The sequence below is a fragment of the Necator americanus genome, chromosome X (assembly GCF_031761385.1).
Source record: "Necator americanus strain Aroian chromosome X, whole genome shotgun sequence".
NCBI lineage: Eukaryota > Metazoa > Nematoda > Chromadorea > Rhabditida > Ancylostomatidae > Necator > Necator americanus.
In genome coordinates, this window is record NC_087376.1 from 8,369,383 (window position 1) to 8,394,183 (window position 24,801).

Consider the following 24,801-nt stretch of genomic DNA (forward strand, 5'->3'; position numbering starts at 1 on the left):
TACCCGAATAGTGTCTATTTACGGCTTATTTCCCTTTCATTCTCCTATATTCTTCAAATCAGACCACAGTAAGAGCCGCTTTCCATGCGCAATTCGCGACATATTTCCTTCCTTATCCGATCACAGAATATCCACAACCTTATGGATTTTAACAGCAAATCTGAGTTTGCCTATATACCTTCCTCTACATCGCACATCTTTTTAATCAATGGTTTGGATGTAGAAGTAAAGATAACACTCAGTGTAAGTAATAGCACATTCCTATTCGAAGTAACCATATGATGAACGGCGGTGATCTGGGGTGCTGATGTACCGAACGTGACCTCGACGACGGCCATGACGTCGGAGCACTGATTTAAAGGACGTATCACTATAAGAAAATGGTGGATTAAAGAGTCCTGACCACAGTGGAGTCTCCTCTTTCTCGAATGCAATCATTTATATTTCTTTCTCCTTTTTTTCATAGTTAATGAATAATTGTTTGCTAATTCCACTGATAGCCCTTTTTTATTGCAACAGGAACTCCACTAAGGCACTTAAATCATACTTTGGTTCCTGATGCTTACGTTTACTTCAAACATACTTTGTGCTCATATTCGACGACTTATTTTCCTCTAATTATTAATCGGAAACAGCAAACGCGGAGGCAGTCGCGCTGCCTACGTTCCGATGTGGTGGTCCTGCGACGATAGCCTGCCACTGTAATTTTTGCAGCCGAAGTTCTGGTTTTTCTAAAGAACTTCTTAAGACTTGACCTGTTTTTCATTTATCGTGACCTAGTCTATTGGCACGCTCTACTGTTCAGGCTTTTCTGTAGTTTTTTTCTTCTCTGGTAGTTGTGTAATGTATGGCTTTTGCTCACCTTACTTTTTCCAACTTTCATCGGAGATTCATTGTTTTTTGTGGTTTGTCCTTTTTATTATTTTCTTCATGTTTTCTCAGTAGTTACTCGTTATAAATTACCCATAGACTGGTTGAATGGGGGAGATAATAGCACAGTATATGTAAATCATCTAGAAATAAGAAGCGAATAACAGGAAAATGTTTTTATTTCTACATGCTAAGTTGCCGTGAGAGTCTCATTCCTTTTCCTGCCAAATAACTGTTCAGTGTCGCATTTGCTAAAGATGTTAGTCTAATAAATCCAGAAATGAGTATCGTTTGAACAATTTGAGGATACCAGCTTGAACAATCCTCAATCTACGATGGGTCGCAAGCCTAGGAACCGAAGAAACAGACATAGGAGAACAGGTGAATCGCGATTTCCATGTCTTTTTTTCTTTTTTTGAATCATTTTTGTTATTACAATCTTTCAACTCATCCATCTTGTTTGTTTGCTTTCGTAATCAAAACGAAGATCTGACACCTCTTAATTGACCTGGTTTCCTTTTCATTTTCGCTTCCTCCCCACCTAGTTATGGATTTTGTAACTTGATGTAACAACTAGTTTTGTTCCTTAGATCATCGTAAGATTGTCTTTGACATTGACTGAACCCGATTTCTACTGCTATCTTGATGTCCCTCCTTTGCTACCTTTGCTAGTTTAACTCTTGCATAGCACGTTGGTGTTCAATGTTATTTCTCCTGCTAGGTACATCTGTGTAAACATGAGTGTTATGCAGAGCAACAGGAATAGGTCCTTTTTTTCTTTTTGGCCGATTTTAGGGTTCTTAATAACGCACCAATGACGTGATCCTGTTGGCTTCCATGTAGAGGTTATAAAATTTGGAAATTCAAATATTGTGCTACCCCAGAAAATAATATTTTGCGAGCAACTTTGCATCTTATTACAATGGACTCATTGTTCACATAAAATCACTTTTTCGTTGTGTTAGTTTCACTTTTCTCCCTGAGTATACTTGTTCAGATTGTTTGGCAACGTCATCGCCATTGGCTCAAGGAGACGTGATTCAAGGTATGTGTAGCAGCTTTACACCATGTTGTCATCTCCCACATTATTTTACTCCCTCACCGACAACTGTCGTTGTTACTCACGCGGTTTCGAGTACTCACGCATTCACGTGAATACGCACATATTTCTATCTTCAAGAGTTGGTAAACATACTCTTCGCAGAGACAAATGACAAAAATCTGGTGAATATGTTGCAATATCATCTGATCTCTGTCTTTCCAAGCTCTAATCACTCACTCGAGTATTGTGACTTCTTTTTCTCTTCGTTTTTCTTCTAACTTAGCTGGTAACAGCCGAACACGTTTTTTTTTTCTTCAAAGATGCCCACATTTTCTTTCTTAAAGCTTAATTCAAGAGATCTGTGTATTTCTGAATTCCTGTCATCCTCCTTGAAACTGCGAGTGAGGTATTTCACACTAGTTTTCAAAGATGAAGGTTAGATATGCATTCCCGCTTCAATAAAACTAAAAGTGAAGAACTCTTTTTGTGAATATCTTATAAGTAAACTATAGTGAAAGAACTTCAGAACCACAGTGCTTTCAAATAAATTATAGACGTATGTAAAGGTAATCCTAGTGCAACATATTATTCGCATTTTTTCTCAGCATGAAATTCGTTCATCACACGCTTGTTTGTAGTCGAAAACTCAAGAGTCGGAGAGAAGAGATTCTAGAGTAGCGTTTGAACAGAAGGATGAAAGAAAGCACCACGAGGAAGTGAGCAATTCAGTGAATAGTGAGTAGGGTGGACGATTTGAGTTTATGACATAGACCGTCGAAACATCAGGGATTAGCTTATACCTTAAGGCATAGAATAGTTTGCACAAAATGGAGGCTTTACTGTTAGGAAGGATATATGTTGCAGTTGCATCATTGTAATCGCTTATCAATACAAAATTCAACCTTGAACGATTTCGAATCACTTTTTTTGAATGTTGTGAGATAACCATCGCAGATAGAATGGACGTAAAGCTTGGAATTTCAAACTGAAGATTACTTAGGTTCCCCCGAAAGTTCTTTCACCTTAAAGAAAATACTTCATCTTAAATTGTCTCTCAAAGTAAATAAAATGTTTGCAAATCTCCTGCTATCTTTTCAATTCAATGTCTGAGAACTCCGCTAATTTTGAGAATAAAAAATCGATTGTCATAATTGGAAATTTCTATGCGCATCCTATTCGATAGAGATTGGGGCAACTGAAAGTTCGATGAAGCGAGGCCTCAAGAACATCCTGTAAGAATTTACTTGCCGCATTCCTGAATGGTTCTTTTTTGTCAATTTAGCGATATGTGGGATGACGTTATCATGTTATCATGTCAAACTCTGCGTCTTCATTGAGATCGTGTTTTTGTATAGATACTTCAATTCTTGGAGTATTTTGCATAAAGTTTAGCAATAATTTTCTGATTATTGATGATTGGTGGGAAGGTGTTCATCATAAATTATACGTCCGTTGTTTATTTATTTATAAAAGACTTTTAGAAAAAGTGAGCGAGTTTATGGGAGAACTCCATACTTTGAATGCTCGGATGTTCGGTTATATTAATTAGTATTGATATATATTATATTAATAATAGCATATATGAAGATAGCAGTATATTCATATTTCGTCCAGCTATTGGCCAGAGTGCGTTTATTCACCTGGACAGATCATTTTTGTTCCGGGCCTGGAAAATTACAAACACTTGAATCTGTGAAATAACATCCATTTTCATCTTAAAAACAATCCGAGTCAAAGAACTAATGAGAAAAATTGCACTTTATGTGTTTTATGCAACAGCTGCACAAATATTAATCATTTTACATATGAAACCGTGGGACTTCAGATGTAAAAACAATAAATGTATGTATAATTGTTGTTTTCGACATGTTGTTGTGTGGAAGTCATCATTACAAATAAGTGAGCAATGAGTTTGCGCATAATTTTGCACGAATATTGAGAGTTGGTTTATGCGTCAACTGTCTTACAATTATCTTTTTTTCTTACTTCATTGGTCATATTGAAATATCTTATAGTATTCAAAACCAGGAGCAATCCTTTTCAACCCTTCCTTCTCTCACAAACTATCTTTCATGGTTGAATTGTGTGTTAACAAGTGAGTACCAATTTTTCTGCTCAGCTAATAGTTTTGTCGACGTGTCTGTATGCTGCATGAAAGGAAAATGGTGGACCCTAATGCTGAAGAACTAGAAATCTAATGCATAAACCGAAGTGAGTAAATCCATAATTACTTAATGCCATTATTTTCAATGACATATATAGACAGGAACGCTTGCGTTCATGATGGTCGTTTATTTTTCATATGTGATATTTTGCAATGAAACTTCAAATACTTCGTCTCAAACAAACATTCAGCACACCCCAGTAACTCCATATTCGAGACTAAACTGTGCACAATTTGTCAAGAAACAATTCAACAAAACATGTGTCCTTAATATCTAAAACATATCTGTATATATTAGCACATAACTTTTAGTTTTTTAAAGTTGTGCTTCTTGTTGATGTTGAACTATAGGTAAGTAGGAAAAAATTTCTACAAACGTAGTTCTCAAGACAAAGTAGGTGAGATAGAGGTTTTTAGAGCAGATCTGATGCGTTTAAGTCGGGTGATGCGAGTTTTTCCTAGTGAAATTGTATTTACAATGATAAACTTGCGATGTACTTACTTTTCGAGGGCATTTAGTGAGAGCAATGGTAATGTTCGAAAGGTTTTCCTACGTGGTGTAATAGCAGTTTTTCAAGGATCAAAGGTCGTCGTCTGCGCTGTGTCAAGGCCTGCTGAACTAAATGTTTGCTATCAATTGGTCGGTTTAGTGACTCTTCAGAGATACAGTATGGGCTGATCGAAAGGAAGTGGTGCAACTCCGATTTCTAGATTCCCCCAAGTCAAAACGGCCCTTTTAACAATGTTGTAAAAGATTTGGAGCGCTTCTTCACTAATTGGTACTTGTGAACACTGCTCCCGTACACAACGAAAATGAGGTCCCGTAATGTGTGACTGTTCAGGGGAAATTTGGCTAGTTAGGAGTGGGAAGTGTTGATAGTGTTTCGTCCGAGTGGTCGACTGCTGAAGCCATTGTGTGTGACTTGCATTGTGTGATCTTTGCAATAAGCGACCACCACCGCCTGTCTTTTCGCATCCTTCATTCGTGTTACTCTTTCTCTTTTCACACCTCATATCCCTACATCTACAGTGCGAGAATCGGCAAACTCGCTATCATCTTCACGGTTCTTTTCATGTTGCGACGACATGAAACTTTGTTTTCATTCCCTCTGTTACAGCATACCCGTTACACGATGCAAAAACTGTTTAACAAGAAATATTCTCACGACTAAAATGAAGAATTTTTCTTTCAGCATTTTCACCGGAAACCAGCTCATCACTAGACGATTCTGCTTGTTCTCTGTAAGTTCTTTAATCGCTAACTTTGAACCCATCCTTGTGTTTTATAGTTGACCCGACATCAGTTTTAGACAAATTTAAAGAGAAAACCATACTCGTTATCAGTAGGGCGAAAATCTGCGATTATATTAGTCTGCGTGTTCGCGTGGCCTGATACCATCGCGGGTCTTTTTAAACGATCTGGTGTCTTCTTTTCTAGTGTCACCTAATCATATTGGCGCAGATTTTCGAATCTCACAAACCTTTCTATAGGTGATTCGCTCAACTTATTTCTCGCTCTCGCATTATTAACAAGAACAAAAATTTATTTCTTCAGTTCAGGCATTTACTAGTGCGATTTTGCTGTAAACTGTTAATTTCATATAGGGATGGCAGCCTTGCAATTGTTGCTGAGCTTCGCTTTCGTATTAACTCGAAATTACATAGGGATCTTCAAAGAGGAAATGAACAGACGACTAACGGTTTGGCTTATCATAGTGCTATTTCCGCTACGGTTACCTCATTGAGTTCTGCGCTTTTTGCTATCTATGATAATATGTCCTAATTTCTAGGCTTTGATTCAAATTATCTCACACAGATCATAGCAGTCGGTTGTTTCTATTATTCGTTCCTATATTTGCACTCTTGGTAGTGTAGTTGTCCAGTCCTTTTTGCCTAAAGCAAAGTGCTGCTTTGGTTCCACTTAACAATGGGAATGTCACCAATGCGCTCGCTACATTAAAGTGTACAGGTCAACCTAAGCGGTGAGGGTTTTTCAAGCATGCGAATGTCTGACTTGATGACCCCCCTTCGCTGCTATCGCTTCATCTTAGAGTAGCGCAACCGACTACCAACACTGACGGACGCACTTTCGCTGGCTGCGCTCCCGCGAGTCACTGTTGAAGGCCGTCTCATCGGCACTAGCCTTTTCCTGGCCATCTGAGCCTATGACGGAATTGTGACGTATCCAAACATGTCGAATATTGACGACATGAGTCATTTTGTCACACCTGGAAATGACCTTCTCAGCTGTCGTTTGGAACATTCTTCAACGCGTTGTTCAGTCAGCTCATCTGACGCATCTTATGCCCCTATTTGTCCTATTCATAAAGAGTTACGTGCTATCGATCGACTTTTATGGCTTACATGGACGTGTTTCCTAGACTTTTTGTTCCTTCTGCGCTGTAAGAACTATTCATTATCAAAGAGAATCTGTACTTAGGATTCTCGTCGTTTTTAGTTCTAAAGAACTTGCTTACCCATGTGTTTCGATATATTGATCATTTTGCTAGTTTCCACATCGAAGCTTCTCAAATCTACCGCCGTTTTCGCATATGTTTTTTTTTCCGATTAGTATTTTGGACGTTTGCGTCTTATCCAAAATGAAGTGTCAAGCACGGGAAAACAATCCTATCTGTATCGCCGCTTATCAGCTGACTTGGTGGTGTGAGATCTTCGAGGTCTCCTCATGCGCTCGTTATCGTGGCACCTTTTCTCTTCAATAGGTTCTATCTCGGCTGTTGTATCCGAATATTCATTGAGCTGTGCTAATTTACTCGTTTAGGAACGACAGTGGCTGTGTGCCTCACAGCAATATGAGTGGACCGGAACGAAGGACCATCCACATGAGCCACTACCAGGGTGGCACCCTCAAAGTATGCTTCCGTGCTTCCTTTGTTTAGTATCACTTCGAAACATGTATGTGTTAATCTTTTCAGGACAAACTAGATCAAGGTGACAAAGTTTTCAAAACTGTTGAAGATTTTGTTAGCACCTATGTTGAGGATCCCAGCAAACGCCGACCCATCAAAAAGGTTTATTTTACTTTTCCTTGTGAAAAAACAACATTCCCATTTTCTTCCTTACAGATGCTGGTTGCCACAAATGGTATTGCAGCTGTTCGTTGCATTCTTTCGATTCGAAAGTTGCTTATGCAACTATTCCGCAACGATCGCATAATCAAATTCATTTGCTTGACAACAGAACAAGAAATACGCTCAAATGCTGGTGAGAATTTCTTGTTTTATGCACCTCGTTTGGAGCAATTTATAAAGTATTTTCTCGTGTTATTATCGCATTTTTTACGCTTAATCAGTACATTGTGCTTTTTCCGCCTTCTCTAACAATGGATCTCTAGTCCGTTTTTCAAATAATATTCCTTGAGAACAGTGAAAGAGAAGTTTTCTTAAATTCCTCAACTATTTTGGCCACAACTGCAAGATCTGTTCCACTCCCTTGCCTAATTTTGTGGAATACTTTTCAGGCATACAGGAATGCTTACATTGTAACATGTTATATTATTGGTAGGTACTCCTGAGAAAGTTGCAAAGTTTTCACCAGTATTGTAATCGTCTGGTGAGACAAACTTATGCACAGAAATGGGTCCATAATAGATTGTTAATACCATACAGATATTTGTTATTTTCGTTACCACCTTCATCAACAATTTTATGCTGGTCTCCAGAGATTTCTTGGCCAACTTGAGGTTATTTATTTCAGCGGCTCAAACATAGCTACACTCATTCTCTCTGACAAATTCCTGTGTAAACAAAAAATCCTTAACTTTTCCAAAATAAGTGTTGCTTCTTGCGAGCCAAGGTTAGTTGTCCCTTATTTCGTCTTACTCATTTCACTATAAAAAAAAGTTTCTATGAAGCCGTCAATTCTTTTTTGCCAAATTCCATTTATTTGGACTGCCAAAACAACACAGCTGGTTATGAAGTGGTTCTGTTGGATTATCTGAGGCAATAGAGCTTTGTTTTTTTCATTGTTATCGCATAATTGTACTTTGACCACTTTCTGGAGAGATTCTTAAGTGAAGTGCATGTTTTCACTGAAGTAAATGTGACCACATTTTCTTTCGTGAAGTCGTTGAGGGGACCCTTTAACTTTTTCCCCGAAGTTTGACATTTACACTTTAATCTTTGAGAACCGGTGTTTGTCCGCGAATGTTCGGTTTTTATAGCGGGAATGTATCCCGCAAACCATTCCAGCTATTTATTCCAATACGGACTTTGCACTCTTTATATTGATTATTGGCTTTTGAAAATGTTGTCCATGCATTTAACGGTACACTTTGTGATTCCCCACAAAATATATGGATGAATTCATGGAACATTCCCAACTTATGGAACTTTTACCCTGTCCTTACTTTGTCTTTTGTATTCATATTTTATTGTAAATCATGAAGTACCACTAATGATTTTGAAGTTACATTTTACAGAGTATCTAAAACTTGCTGATCACTTCGTTTTCTCTCCTGGCGGTGATAACAGAAACAATTATGCTAACGTCGAAGAAATAGTTAACCATGCAGTTGAAAAGGAGGTAAGGTGTACAGGCATGACATTCTGTGTTAGAATCACAAAGCTAATAATTTCAGGTTGACGCTGTATGGGCTGGCTGGGGTCATGCTTCTGAAAATCCGGAGCTTCCGAAGCAATTATCAGCTCGTGGTATCGTTTTCATTGGACCGCCAGCTAGTGCCATGTTTTCCTTGGGCGACAAAATCGCGTCAACAATTATTGCGCAGGTGTAATATTCAACTTTAATTGATATATTGTGGTCTAAGGATTAAGGGCAACTGATGAATGCTTTGAAAGTCTAATGTCGAAAAACATGTAGTATGAACCTGTACTTGCGATCAAAAGAACACTTCACAGTGTTCGCAATCTTTCATCAAAACCAGTTTAAGTGTTCAAATTCATTCATTTATCAGTTTTAGACTCTGGACATTCCTACCATTGAATGGTCTGGTAGCGGATTGAAACTAACTCTGCAAGAGGAAAGAAAAGAAGGTGAACACGTCTCCATCACAGAAGATCTCTTCAACCAAGCAATCGTATCGGACCTCTATGAGGGGTTAAGAGCTGTCGAAATTCATAAAATTGGATATCCTCTTATGGTAAGGCTTACATTCTCTTTACGTTTCCCATATAGCATCATGTTTTTTCTTTCATTTTCTCTTTTTGTAGTTTTCCTGGATCGTATTAACGTCCAGTCTTCATAAGCTTTTAAGAAAATCTTAAAGTATCGTTTTCTTTTCCTCCATCATGTTTCATTTTCGTGAAGGGAGTACTACCCTAAACACAATAACTGGACGTATCTATTAAAGACAAAATACACTGAAGAGCTACTGGATGCACCATGGTATCATCTTATGGAATTTCCTTACCCATGAGTTAGTATTAAGAAATGATACGAGGTATGATACTTTGAATATTCAGATAAAAGCATCAGAAGGTGGTGGAGGTAAAGGCATCAGAAAGTGCAAAAACGAAGCAGACTTCAAGGAGAACTTCGTCCAAGTACAAACTGAAGTGCCTGGCTCACCCATTTTCATAATGAAGTGTGTTGAGAATGCGAGGCATATCGAAGTACAGCTCATTGCAGATAGGTACTATCAATTCTAACTACCTTTTCTTTGAGTTGTTTCTGTTATCCTCTGTTTTCATCTTGGTATTTCAAATGAATCCGCTTAGGTACGAGAATGTAATCCCGGTTTTTACTCGTGACTGTTCTATTCAACGGCGGTGTCAGAAAATCATTGAGGAAGCGCCCGCTAGCATAGCTCCTAAAGAGACTCTGCGTCGAATGCAACAAGTTGGTTTTTTTAAGATGAAATTTTGAAAGGAAAACAGTTTCGCTTCATAGGATGCTGTAAAAATCGCTAAGCTGGTGGGCTATGAGTCAGCTGGTACCGTTGAATATATGTATCTCCCCGACGAAAACAGATACTTTTTCCTCGAATTGAATCCGAGATTGCAAGTGAGAGACTTTTTGGACTGGTTTTTGACGCAACTTCATTCCTCTGTCCTAAAAATTTTTTAGGTCGAGCATCCTTGTACTGAAATGCTTGCTAGTATAAATATTCCCGCTATCCAAATGCAAATCGCCATGGGCCTTCCCTTAAACAGAATAACCGATATCCGATTGTTCTACGGTAATCATAAGAAAACTACTTTATGGTTTATCCTCCACAAGCATTTAAAGTTTTATAGGACTGGATAGATACGGGACTACACCATTACCAGAAGAACTTGTACTTACCGACACGGAATACAGTGTTATTGCTGCAAGAATTACATCTGAAGTAAGTGTACACTTTCTTTCTTCTTTTTGATCAGATTTGCTTTCTACAACTTCTTTTGGAATACCTCTATTTGCGCATTTCATTCGTCTTACGTTTAAATCTGACTTGCGTGTGTTCACATATGTTGTTCAACGGCAACAACACACTTCTTTAGTACAAATAATGAGAACATTTTAAACTTTGTTTGAAGTAACGTCTCTGATTTCGTTTGTATACCTTGGTTTCATGTTTTGTGTTTACAAGATAGTTTGTACTTGAAAAAAAGTGGAAAGAAACAAACAAAAAAAAAGGGAAAATTAACTTAATTAACTTAAGCCAATTTGAACTTACTTCTGATATTCGAGAGAAGTTGTAGGTGATATACAGAGAACTCTCAAAAACAATATTTCGATTTCTTTCAACGCAGGTTGTTGAAATTTCTTTCATTGAACGTTTATTCCTTTGAGTGATTTTCTCTTCGGCTGCTCACATTGTGGGTCGAAAACTTCTTTTCGAAGAGAAGACTTTCTTTGGACTTTTTGTTTGGCTGTCTAGATGACAAAATATGTTGTGCATCAGTCGTTTTATTGTTTTTTTTTGCTTGTATTCTTCATTCATATATTTTGAAGGCTTTTTATTTAACCAGTTAATTAGAATTACAGCATATTTGCATTTTCGTAGGATCCAGAGGACTTTTTCCGACCTTCCACAGGCTCGGTTGAAGTGCTTAACTTTCGATCTGCTCAAAACGTTTGGGGATACTTTTCGGTATCAAGTGCTGGAAAAGTGCACGAATTTGCTGATTCACAATTCGGTCATCTATTTGCTAGAGGTCGTACTCGGTAGGTGCCTTTAGCTGGCTAGTAAGCTCACATGACCATGTATTGTTTACCTTTTCTAACTCTTTAGTCATGAAGCTGTATCCGTGATGTTGTGTGCTCTACAAGAACTAGAACTACGAGCTTCCTTCGCTTCGCAAGTTTCATATCTTGTTGACATGCTCAAGGAGCCTGACTTCACGGAGAATCGTTTCAATACACAGTGGCTTGACAACCGCATTGCCAACAAAGTTCTTCAAGTGAGTCACAGTACTTTTTAATCTACCTACAACTGCCTTTCGTAATCATAAGTTCTCTAATTTCGCTCATTTAGAAAGCTCCACTTCCAAGGCATGAGATGATTGCCATTAGCAGTGCCGTAATCGGGCATGCTCGCGTCACAGCTGCTTTTAATAACTTTAAGAATGCAGTTGAACGAGGACAGGTATATCCACACTCTGTGAAACAATCCTTTCAGACCTACTCATTCCTTTACAGGTGCTCCCTACTAAGGATCTCACAGAAACATTCCTTTTCGATCTCGTAAAAGATATGAGCATTTACAAAGTCACAGTTACTCGAAGCGGACCTCTTAACTATATCATAACTCTGAACGGTGGCAAGACACAAGTAGAAATCCGTTTGCTTGGCGATGGTAGTCTACTCGTCACTCACCAAGAGCGTAGCTACACTTGCCATCTTGAGGAAACTTCCGATAAGTTCAAGGTAAGGTATTTTGGATCAATCTGGGTTTGGACAGGCGAGTCCTAAGGTGCAAATGGGTTGCTTTGTTGTTAGTTGACCAGAATTAAACAATTGATTTGTGCTATAGTCTGTTATAGTCTCATTCGTAGCCTGAATTCTTATGTTTATTGTAGGTGACGATTGGCCGATCTATTGTTGTGTTTGAAAAGGATAACGATCCAACAGTCTTAAAATCACCATATACTGGAAAACTGCTTGGGTACAAGAAACAGAATAAAGTAGGTGATTTTATGCTTATGTAATTTATAGTTTATGAAATGTTGTGTATGAAATTTCTCAATCAGTTTACTCTTTATGGAAGCTGGCCGTCCTGTTTTTTCGTTCTCTGTTTTACAGTGTGCAGCACTAAGCAAGCTTCTTAACATTAGGTCTTGTAGTGTAAATGATTTCACATTAGGTGGAAGTTGTTCCACATTGCTTCTGCAGTTATTCACCCTAGGGATATATGTATATGGAGACTTATTGGATTGTATTCTCATCGCTTAACTCTATGAACGGATGATTAACCTTTTTTAGGAATGGGTCGGAGTTGGGGCTGTGTATGCTTCTGTTGAATCAATGAAGCTCGTATTCAACGTCGAAGTCAAGAAGGCTCCAGGAAGGTAAGATGTGCTTGAGTAGAGTTGGGCTTCCTGATTCTTGTAGCATTATTTGTTTACTTTTTCCCCTTCTTCCTCTTATTCATTGTGTTCCTTTAGGCTTGAACACGTCGCAAAGGAAGGTGATCTCTTGTATCCAGGTTCAGTTATCGCTCGCTTAGTGGATCAAAAGGATGGTGAGAAATATAAACCAAAGCCATTCTTGGAGTCGTTCCCTGAATGGACAGAACTTTCTGAGCATGAGCGAGTGCTTCCTGAGACCAAAAGACTCAACAACTGCTTAGACGTCAGTTTGTGACTCATTTGTTTCGTTTTGATTGCATTGTCGTCCAACGACTGGCAGCTTCAGATGTGTATGAATATTCTCAACGGATCTATTCCTCCTGGAGCAAAATTCAGCATGAAGCTGCTTGTTGAAGAGCTGTTTTCCTATTTAGAAAGCACTACGTTACCTCATGCCCTTCTTAAGGTTTGTGCTTATACATTTTGGCATGCATTTTTTTTTCAACTCTTATCTTTCTTCGATTGTTCGATATGTAGGTATTTAGATGTTCGCTTCTTAACATTCTGAAACTTTAAGTAGTTTGAGCTTCATGCAACTCTACACTTAAATTGTACAGAAAATTGAATTAATTCGGTCGAGTATTATGGCATCATAGGTCTTACATTTCAAAAGCTGATCTACTATGATTATGATGACACTTTTTAGCAAACCCTTAATCCGATGCTCAACCGAATTCCGGAGAAGTTTTCTTCAAGGATGAAAGACGCAACGAAGGCTGAGTCGATGCAAAACTTCTCCATCATTAAGGTCCATTCACTTCTTTTTCCTTCTTTTTTTTTTGTCCTCTTTGAATAACGTTATCTTCTTCAGTCTATACTGGACGACTATTTCGTTTCGTTGAGCCACACTGAGTGGGAGACCGCAAAAGCTGTTTGTAACACGGTGTATCATATCTGCGAAAGGCAGGTTCACTGCACTTCTGTTGTTGAATGAGCTGTTCTTTCCCCTTTTACAAAACATGTTTTCGTTCCAGGTTTGAAGGTGGGATCCTCTCAAGTACAGGTTATGTGCTTAACTCACTCTTGGCTGAATACAAGCAGTGTGAACGGTTTTTCGAAGGTCGTGTCTACGACGACGCTGTGGCTTTGTTGAATGAGGAGGTTTGTTGTTATATTTATTGGAAATTTGTATTTTGGAAACTACTAATATTTTTCTGCAGTTCGGCTCTGACAAGGATCGCGTTGTGGCCATGATTTATTCGCACACTCAACTCAAAGGAAAGAACAAATTTATGTTGGCACTGCTGGCGGCTATCGAAAGGCGTGGAATGCACTTGGTATTTTAGTTATTTCCATCAGCTAAGAATTTTATTGCATTTTCTTGTCAGCAACCACTTTGTTTAGGTCGCACCTCTGGCAGATAACCTCCGAGAAATCGGAAATATGTTCCACACGGACGAGGTGTGCAATCAAGCCAGGCAGCTTCTTCTCCAGAATAGTCAAATCAAGTACAGAAAATTCTTGAATAAAGTGAGTTTCCTGTACAATGGAATGTGCCACCATTTTTGCCACCTATCTTATCGTCCTGTCTTCAGATTGTTTGGGATATTGAAAAGGTGAACCTCGCTGATAGAGACAAAAAAGAAGTGTTGCCGGTGAATGAAGCCGTGGCAAAACTCAAAGGGCTCTTTGGACAGATGATGGATAGAGGGATGACCCCAAAGGAAATGTTCAGCTCTAGTCCGTGGGCTCATAAAGCCATCCACGAGTTCTTCTTCGATGAGAAGCTAGCTGATTTTGCTATACGTGCTTATATCGGGCTACATTTTGCTGTCGACGATGTAACATGTACAGCTTTACATTGTGCAAATCAAGATGCGAAGGTTTATGACTTCTTTGTGGACAACTCCAATCTTGTGTATGTTTTCTTTATTATATTTTAGATTAGATAGTATGATTACTATCCAATTCAGGCATTACATGATCTCTCCTACCGTAGAAAGTAACCAATACCTCTCCATTATCAAGCTTAGTGTGAATCGAGACAATTTTGTTCAAGCGATAACACACGAAAACTTGGTAAGCTATTATTTTCTGAACTCTTGAGCAAGTTTTTAATCATTTCTCCAAGAGCAGTGATCGGATGCTTATCTTAAGGCAAGGAGAAATATTTCAATAAGATTTGATTTGTGGACCTTCAAGTGAGCATCTGGTGACCATTGATGGTTAATTCGATTAAACAATAGCTTCCAAGTTGTGAATACATCCAGTAAACCGAGTCCTACCTTCGAAAAAGAACATTCCTGTTTTTATTACTAAAGGAGTGAACGGAAACGGAAATATATTTCTTGTGACGTTAGAATTAGATGTGAACATTCACAAATAAACATAACATTCATTTATTTCTTACGCCTAAAGACTAAAAATGTCGAACGAGTAATGATCGACGTCATCATCTATCTTCCCCACATCATTGCTCAACTTTTCCACCTTTTCTCATTAATAAAAAAAAATTAAATAGATTAATTATTCAATTTTTCTGTGTTATTTAGCCTCTGACCTTCTATGAATTCCTGTTTTCCATTCTTACTGCATTCTACTGCTTTTGTTATGTTATTTCTCTAGATCAATTCACTAGTGAGCAAGTTCTCTGAGTGTGGAATAAAGTCTAACGGCATCCGATCGCAGCTTCGTGTAACTTTATTGGTGAATGTGATCCAACCAGCAACTCCTTCGCAGTCCAAAGATGGGCATCGTGAAGCACAGCTTGAGGTAATAATTAATACTATTTTCGGTTCCACTTTCCGTTCGCTTTGACAAGTGTAATGCTTTGGCAGTAATTCCGTATACGTGTAATTCATTCGCGATCGCGAAGATAGCAGCTACATCCGTTGTATTAAGAATCACGTTTAACACGTTATTCGAAGCAAGCCCACTTTGTGTTGATGAAAACTGTAGGTAATTGGTGTCTGTCGCTGTTTACAACCCAAAACTAGGTCTTACGGAATTACTGAGTTTGTAGATTGAAATTAGTATTGAAGGAGCTGCCCGTCCACTCGGATTACGACGATCAGATTGTTGCGGAAGCAGAAAATGCCTCTCACATTATCCGAAATGCTCTAGCCGATAAGCTTACGGCAGTTGACATCCTCACTCACGTTCTCGTTTGTAATTCGTGCAAACCACTCACGCAGGTAAAGATGAATTGAACATATGGTGACTGAACCTAAAAACGTGTTTCGCCTCCCAGGTGGATCTACTCGGCGCAGAACGTCTTGAATTGTGGCGTTTGCCTTCAGAAGCCCGTCTTGTTTCTGATCGTTTGTCAAATTTGAACGTGTTCAAGTACGATGATCCAGACAAACGATTCTCTAGACTTTTCGTACGAGAAATTCTCGAGATACCAGTGCGTACGGTGGATGACAGGTTACTCTTCTCCTCAATCTATGTTATCAAATTTATGCTTACAATAAGGAAAGCAGAATAATGTGCTAATGAAGTAATTCTTTATTGGACGGAAATTTGTTTTCTGTTCTCTGTTTAATCTTTCCTTCCGGGCAGTAAGTGTTCGTGATCCTCAGTCGGAATTTGCTTTGAGTGGAAGAAATTTTGTCCCCGATTCGCCTAAATGCATGAAGTACTCTCACATCATCGTTTGCTTCCAGCTTCACTTACTCTTAAGTTTGTTGGTCGAAATACTCAAGTAGAATCTCTTAAAATTTTCTGTTTTGTTAAGCTTCAGTAACACTAGCATGGTTGTTGATGTTCTAAAGATACTATTCAGCTTGGTCTACGAGCTTAAGAAAAGGTGCATGAAAACAATTCACTGGGATAATGTTGTTCTTGCAGCTTTGAGGAAATCGAGAATACAGTTTCGGCTCAACTCGACAGTGCATGTGGAGCTATAAACGTTGCCATGCGGAAATTTAAGAAGTTGGTAATCTTTCTGTTTCTTTCGACGGTCTTTTTATTTTCTATATATTACTAAAGGGTTGGGGTTTATTTCAGGAGCCACCTTGGATTGTGGTAATATCTGTTTTTCTTTTACTATTTTCTGTTCTTTGCATGGTAACATCCATAGCGCCTTGCGAAATAGAAATGTCATGTAGTAGAAACATGTAGATGCTTGCTAAACAACATGGCTACTCTTTAATAGTCTGCATTAAGGTCGTTTACGTTGCTGTTGAATCTCCTGATTTGCGTTTAGGAATATCTATGTGTCGAATCATGTGTTTCTGTACGTCACGTTCCCGAAGATGCAGGCTACTTTCACAAGTGATTACCAGGATGAATTGGATTCATTGTTCGAAGAAGCAGTTAAAGAACAACGCGACGTGTTATATAAACATCATGTGACAGAGGTGATATTCATTTTTTTTCCCGTCATTGTTGGACTTCGTTGTTAGAGTTTTCTTTTTGTAGGTGGAAATTGTCTATACCAAGCTTTCCGCTAACGAACAAGTTCGCGAGTTATGGAAACGTCGGGTAAAGTTCTTAGATGAAACTGGTGTAACTCCTGAATTCGGTATATACGATGAGCACAAGGTGAACCCAATAAAGTACTACTTTTGTACTTTCTTATATTTACTAACTTTCACTTAAATGTTTTTAGGCCGTCATTTATCCGCAAAAATTATCTCATTTGTTGTATGGATCCAAGCTATCTCCTCATTCCAAGATTAAAAAAATTGAAAAGAAGCGGTCCTCGACAAGGTACCTAAGATGTGAATTGCTTTATTGACTTTTCATTTTCTTTCGTCATTTCAGAGCAATTGGCACTACGTACGTTTACGACTATCCGACATTAATTGGTCGCGCATGCCTTGAAGAATGGAAAAAGCTTCAGGATCGCTCAGAAGACTGTAAGGACGGGTCGAATTTGTTTCAACAGTGAGTAATTCTCTCCTTCTGACTTTTAAAGGCATCACCCCACGAATCTGGGGTGGCACAGGTTTCAGGTGGGGTATGGGTACACGAGGTCGTTGATTCCGAGGTCGTCCGAATTGGTTTTCGACGAATCGCAGGCGAGGCGAGGCGCAAACGTTGCGCACTGCAACAGAAGCCGTCATAACAAACAGCATTCCGGGTCGTTCGTTTCCGTTGATGCAGGGAGAAATGGACGAAATCACCATTTTCCCCACAATCTACGACCTCGTATAGGTTTTACCCGCCTGATACCCGTACCACCCTAGATTTGATGCCTTTAATATATCATGAAGGTCATGTTTTGTTGTCTAGGCAGTTTGAATTGCTTACACCTATTCAACGAGCGGGCTATTACAATGGCGATTATCGACAGTTCTTTATCGAGGAGGAGTTAGTTGTAAAGGTTTGTTCGGATCATCTCTGCTTATTTACAAATGCTTGCTACTTTGCTTATATTTGCGGTTTGTTTGCATTTTATTCTTTTTTTTATCTTGGAAATTTATCACTTTGTTTGTTTTCAAGGATGACGAAATTGTTCGAATCTCGGATAAGGACGAGCTTAAGAAACGTGCGGACAATTGCAATAATGAGGCAGGGATGGTTGCCTGGCAGCTGCGGTAAATCCATTTCGGAAGTGTTTCTTAGGACGTTTTTTCATAATTTTTCATTATTCATATTTTCATGCAGACTGTTTACGCCTGAGAAGCCGTTAGGATACACCATTATTGCTATTGCGAACGACATTACATTCCAATCTGGATCGTTTGCAACTCAAGAAGATTTATTGTATAGCTTGGCTTCGGAATATAGTCGAAAGCATAAGGTTTGTCTAATTCTCCTCTTGCTTTGTTGTTAATGTAATGCTTCGCAAATATGTTCAATATGTATTTTGATTCTAAATGTCGTTTGATTGTCTTTAATACTGGTTGTTCTCTCTTCAGTTCCCTCGCGTAAATGTTTCTTGCAACTCCGGTGCACGCATCGGACTCTGTGATGATGTATCGAAGGTGTTCCGAGCAAAATTTAAGGTACCTTCCTTCTTTTTTTTTAAATGGTTGCTTTTTGAAGCTTCCTAGCATCGAAAAGTAAATCTGTAAACAAATTTTACATATTACTTTGTTGATGTTACATCTGCTTTCAGCATCCGGGTCATCCTGAAGAAGGTTTTGAGTATTTGTATGTCAATGGGAGTGATGAGGAGTTGTTGAAAGATCAGATCATGTACGAGAAGATGCCCAACGGCTTGCTGCGACTGAAGGCTGTTATTGGAAAAGAGGTAGGATTTTTTGAACACCTCTGTATGGTCTACGCGTTTCTTTGCTTCCGTGATGCTTCGTTATGATGTAAGTAGAAAGAAATGAAACAAGAGTTACAATATTCCAACCTGAAATACGATTTATTAAGTGTTTTATAGGGTCATTAGCTTGATCCTGTAGTGTTTGACGGAAAACAAAAGAGGAGACAGGAATTCTTTTTGTTTTTTTGCAGCATGAAAATATTGGTGTGGAGAACTTGCAAGGATCTGGACTAATAGCCGGAGAAACATCAGCAGCTTATGATGAAGTTCCAACATACTGTCTGGTCACCGGTAGAACCGTTGGTATTGGAGCGTACACGGCCCGGTTGGCCCATCGTATCGTGCAGGTATATTTCACATTTGCGCATTTTTCCACGCTCCACTTCCGGGTATTTTGGGCGCAATATTATCATTTTTAGACTCGTTCTTCTCATCTCATTCTTACGGGTGCACCTGCTCTCAACACTTTGTTAGGAAAGGAGGTGATTCACCTTTTTTGAGATAGATTCGATTCATTCTGAAAAAAGTGGTTTTGCAGGTTTATACTTCTAACAACCAGCTTGGAGGAATACAAATCATGTATAAAAACGGAGTCACTCACGCCGTGGTAAACGATGATTTCGAGGGAATTTGCAAGATCATTCAGTGGATGAGCTATCTACCCGATGAGGTTAGTTTGGTTCATTCTTTTTTTTTACAATGAATTTACAATTTCTTCACATCGGGATTTTTTGGACAAAGATCCGAGTGTTCGCTCGTTTAGCGTTAATGTGAACATGATTGCCATCATTCAGATACCATCATTTCCTTATCGCCGGTCCCTTGGATTCGATTCTGCCCCTAGACCCGTGCAATTCAATATCGAACCCAACAAAGCGTATGATATCCGACAACTTATCGACAGTCATGATACAGAAGGGACTCGCGGCATTTGCGATTCGAACTCCTTCGATGAGATCATGAACGACTGGGCAAAGACGATAATTGGTAATTCCCTCCTATTTTCACATTTTTCCGCGCGCGCAGGTCTCCTCATTTCGATTTCAGCTGGAAGAGCACGAATTGGTGGCATTCCCATTGGAGTAGTATCATCTGAACTCCGCAACGTTATGTCCGTCAGCCCTGCCGATCCTGCTTCGCCGAACAGTCAGTCAGTCGAAGTACATCAGGCTGGACAAGTTTGGTACCCGGACTCCGCTTTTAAAACGGCTGAAGTTATCGGTGACTTCAACCGCGAAGGGCTTCCACTTTTGTTTATTGCTTCATTACGTGGATTCTCCGGTGGGCAACGAGGTAATTGATTAAGGAAACCTACTATTTGCACAAACTGCAAGTGATTATGGTGCAGCGCGGCTACTTATACTTGTTCAATTCAAAGTTCTCCTTTTAGACATGTTTGAAATGGTGCTCAAGTTTGGCGCTCAAATTGTAGACGCACTACGGCAGTATCGAATGCCTGTGATCATCTATATCCCGTGTCAAGGAGAGCTTCGTGGTGGTGCCTGGGTGGTACTTGATAGTAAAATCAACCCTGGTTTCATTAGTATGGTAGCCGACAAAGAATCTCGAGGAGGTATGGCTGCAATTTCGTGCAGTTGAGCAGAATATTAGAATTAGTATTGGTATTGTGATATATGTGTGTATTGATTTTCTCTTTCTATAGTCCAACTATACCAGCGTCCTTTGGTTTCAGGAATTTTGGAAGCGAATGCGATTGTTGGCATAAAATTCCGTGATGATAAGTTGCTTGCACTTCAAAAGCGGAACGATGAAATCATGCAACAACTTGATGCGAAATTTGTCGAACAAGTTAAGGTATATGCTTTTAGTTTGAGTTTTGTGCAACCTGACTTACCTATTTCAAATTCGCAGCTCTTCGGTGCTGACTCTTCCGAAGCCAATCAAGCGCGGGCATTGATCACGAAGCGATTCGAGGAATTGAAAAAGTCGTATAGATTAGTAACAGTCGAGTTTGCTGATTTACACGACCGAGCTGAGCGGATGTCCGCTAGAAAAGCTGTCCAAGTAAGCAGAATTCATTGCTAGATAAAGCTCTTTGAGATTATTTTTCCTATCCAACGCTGTTTTATTTCCGCAATTCCCAGTTTTACCCTCCGTTTAGTATTCGCATCATTTCTCACAACATCTAGAATGCAGTCGCGTCAGAATGACTTGACTTGTGGTGCAGTTGCGTAAGCGGCGTTCGAAGTGATGCAGCGGAATCTTTGTTTGGTTTCGTAGCCTTGGGTGCGGTTGACAAGGGTGGTATTGCGATTGCATCACATGTCTAGTTATATTGGCTAGACTGTTGTGGATTCTAGTAGTAGGTGGATTCTAGTAGTAGGCAAGAATACAGTAATTCTTTCTATTGCAGCATGTCACTGATCTCGCCAATTCGCGTAATCTTTTCACACAGATATTCGCGTTAGAAACGGCAAAAATTCATCTTTGTGAAATGTAAGCTTTAGAATTCGGTTCTTCCTTGAATTATATGAATTTTGTATGTAATTTATTTAGATACCTCGATCGGGCTGATCGACATACCACCCGTCAAGAGGCCTATAAATGGGTATCTTCTCGCTTCGCCGAGTTCCGAAAAGACATCTCTTCTCTACCTCCTGCCGAACAGATGATCGCTTTGGAAGAATTTGTAACATCTGGGACTTTCGGTCGACTTGTTGACCAAGTTCGAGAAGAATCTGTTGAGCGGTAATTTTTTTAGAATTTCAGAGATAGCGTTCTATCGAGACCAATTTGTATTATCAATCAACTACTTTTTATCCTGGGGATGTCTCATCACGCTTACTTATTTACCCATCGATATTGAAGATTGGCGAATAGAGAGGAAAAAGTTTGGGCGAAGAGAGAAGAAGAAGTTTGATGGGATATTCATTTATTTGAAAACACCCCTGTCAGAAAACAAAGACAGGAAAGTACAGAACTGATTATATTTTTGCCTAAACTTCACGCAACAAAGATGACCCTTTTTAGCCCATTGCGTGCATATACATAATATCTGGTCACCTCGGACCATTTTGAGGCATTTTATGTTGACCAAAGATCAGGCCACTATAAAGTTACCAATTGACCTTTTCGAAACAAAATAACTCAATGGTTAAATAAAATTCAATGCAGAATGTCGCGATTTCTGAAGCAGGGTACTCGGATATTGTTAAATCATCGATTAATTCAAGCTTATTTGAGTACGTCTTTGGTCGTGATCAACAACCATGACTGAACGTCAGGCGGTCGCGTTTTGTAAAGTAGAGGCGGCAGCGTTAACAACGATGATAATTGTTGATTCACACCAGAGCAGTACGGCAGTTGAAGCAAACAAAACTCTTGACGTGCTGAAACTTCCCATTATTTTGCTTCAATAATCAATTCAGGAGGGTTTGAGGGATAGCCTTTTACCAAGTAGACTAGGCAGTTAAAGGCATCACCCCACAAATCTGGGGTGGTGCGGATTTCGGCTGGGTTATGCCTCTACGGGGTCGCAGATTATGGGGAGGAGGGTGATTCCGTCTATTTCTACCTAATTGCCTTAAAAAATGTTCCGAAGAGTGGCGCGTGCACAAGCCTGGCGCACTGTAATACAACTCTTCGTAGGCAACAGCGTCCCGGAACGCTCGAAGCCGCATCTTCCGGGCAGCTTTTTACGGCAGTTAGGGAAAAATGGACGGAATCACCCTTCTCCCCCTAATCTACGACCCCGTATGGGCATAAACCACTGGAAACCTGCGCTACCCCAGATTCGTAGGGTGATGCCTTTAAATGAGCTTTTATCTCAAGGTCCTCGAGATCGTAAGGAAAGCGCTTAAAAGCGGCTAATGCTGGAAAGAATTCTTATTTTTTGTAATATTTGCTAAATTGAATCTGACTCTTCGTTTAAAAAGAAATATTGCCCTTAGCATCTTACATTAGGTCCACCTTCATATCCAAAACTGAGTACCATATTTTTGTTCATAAATTTGAGATGTCTTTTTTTTGCAAAAGTCTTTCTTTTTATATGTTAGTAGCTTATCTGTTTAAATTTAAAATTTATCTCTGCTGAATAACGTAGGAGCATTGTGATTGGATGATTCTAACTTTGGTTGATGGATTTAGTTAATCGTTAAGAACGCTTTGTCGGACCTTCGTTTCGAATATTCTCATCAGTTATTTCCCACAGAAGAATCAGGAGAAATCTCCGGGTGTTTCGACTGATGTTGTGAAACATACTCGTCTGGAAAAGTTCTGTCTTTAGGGAGTTATTGATGATGTCTGAGCAAGAACTGCGTGATATGAAGCGAATACTGGAACGATGCGCAGCTCAACGAAAGTTCATTTTATAAAAGACAACGAGCTGCAGGCTATCGTGCGGTTTAATTTGCAGATTATTCTGAAGATGTTGTGCTGGTCACATTAATAAAACAATGCACCCACATTTCTATCATATTAGCTCATATTTATTGTTCTCTTGATTTCTTCACTTATTTCTTTTTGATACGACTTAGTGATTGTGCCCAAATTTGATCGTTTCTTTCTAATACCCTTTATTTGTTGTTTTTTTTTTTCCTTTTTTAGTTCGCACAGGCGCCTTCATCTGCCCAGTTCATCATGATACATTGATTTCAGAGGTTATAATAGTGGCTTTTTCTTTTACATACATATTTCTCATATCGATTGCCAGTCAAAATACCTTTAGCGAGTTCATTTCGTTCATTGCCGTTCACGTGTCTCATCAGCATTATGTGTGACGCATTTTTATGCGTTTTTTTTCGTAGCTGTTTAGGTGATATTGCATTCTTCTTACGAATGATCTACCATTTCTGCTTATTTCATTGCCTCAAGAGCCTTTGCGCAAATTTAAACTTAATTTCCGTATTATGCAGATTTTATATATGTATAGATTTTAATTATATTCGATGCCAACGAATTTTTTTCTTTGTGATACATGCTTGGCTGAGAAATGTGTTGCTATCGGTGTTTTCTGTGAATTTCGAACCGTTATCACGGGCTTTTCCATATGTGATATAGATATACTGTGAACAGTGTGCGAATTTCTATGTGTAACTACTTTCATTTATAGTTGGTGTCAGAAGGCGGATTTGTTGATCTGTTGTGTTAGCACTGAACAAAGCATTTTATAAATTGAGCAAACAATACATACGAATAATTTGAAAAAGAAGGAATATACGAAGAATAAAACAGTAGAGCAACAATCAGGAAATCACATACACACATTGGAGCAGAATATATATATATATATATATATATATATAATATATATATATATATATATATATATATATATATATATATATATATATATATATATATATATATATATATCATCGCTTTGATGTATCGCAGAATTAGAGAAAGCATGAGGAATTGCTTTACTTTTTTAAAAGTTACTCAATTGCTTTATTTTTTTGAAAGTTACTCGAGTTTGATAAGTGAAGACCATTTGGCATCGCGGCTAATGAGCAACAGAGAAGTAACTACAGTTGGGCAATTAGCACTGCTCACTCTTCCGAGCCCATTACAGTAAGTATTGTGTAGTTCAACAGGCCGAATAAATTAATAATTTAGATGAAATTACTAATTTATTAATAACTGTTCATCTTCTTGAGCATGCCATCTTGTCATTTGGAAAGAAAAAAAAAAGGAAATATGATTTTTAAGGAACTGATTCGTATGAACAACAAACACTTTAATCCACTTAAGAAATGACATCAAACTTATTCCTTTACTAATGTCAAAGTGAATACTTAACTCAAGCGAACATCCTAATGCATAGAAATTAATGATTCAGGAATTGTTGCTGGTTTTCGAACATTCATAGATTTTTATTTTCATCACTTATAGTTGCAGTCGGGTTATTTAACATTTACTTAAATAGCTCCCTTGTTAAGAAAACAAATGACATGCAAAATTCGCTGACTATGGATCATGTCATGGATGCTAGGAATGAAGACTAACATTTTTATATATCTTAAATTTATTACGTATATAAATTAACTACATTTGTCGTTCTTTGTGA

The 24,801-nt window shown here is 38.7% G+C and overlaps 1 protein-coding gene across 1 annotated transcript; it reads left to right on the forward strand.

The window, feature by feature from the left end:
* Positions 1-1,205: 1,205 nt before the first annotated feature.
* On the forward strand, positions 1,206-23,107 carry RB195_021849 (uncharacterized protein; the record flags this gene model as incomplete). Its single annotated transcript, XM_064208762.1, has 53 exons — positions 1,206-1,251; positions 1,868-1,915; positions 5,270-5,318; positions 6,859-6,949; positions 7,013-7,108; positions 7,163-7,301; positions 8,518-8,621; positions 8,677-8,826; positions 9,019-9,198; positions 9,521-9,690; positions 9,776-9,896; positions 9,948-10,061; positions 10,125-10,236; positions 10,295-10,386; positions 11,047-11,207; positions 11,275-11,443; positions 11,518-11,628; positions 11,682-11,909; positions 12,062-12,166; positions 12,465-12,550; positions 12,647-12,833; positions 12,897-13,016; positions 13,257-13,358; positions 13,422-13,513; positions 13,585-13,711; positions 13,771-13,887; positions 13,955-14,080; positions 14,146-14,468; positions 14,524-14,629; positions 15,176-15,322; positions 15,592-15,744; positions 15,801-15,976; positions 16,400-16,483; positions 16,758-16,911; positions 16,973-17,095; positions 17,163-17,263; positions 17,318-17,440; positions 17,789-17,879; positions 17,999-18,093; positions 18,164-18,299; positions 18,418-18,504; positions 18,618-18,752; positions 18,965-19,120; positions 19,193-19,255; positions 19,312-19,443; positions 19,568-19,760; positions 19,821-20,066; positions 20,164-20,346; positions 20,467-20,588; positions 20,646-20,798; positions 21,148-21,230; positions 21,291-21,482; positions 23,020-23,107. 53 exons carry the CDS (start codon positions 1,206-1,208, stop codon positions 23,105-23,107), a joined length of 6,888 nt encoding a protein of 2,295 aa, XP_064064643.1.
* Between the last annotated feature and the right edge of the window lie 1,694 nt (positions 23,108-24,801).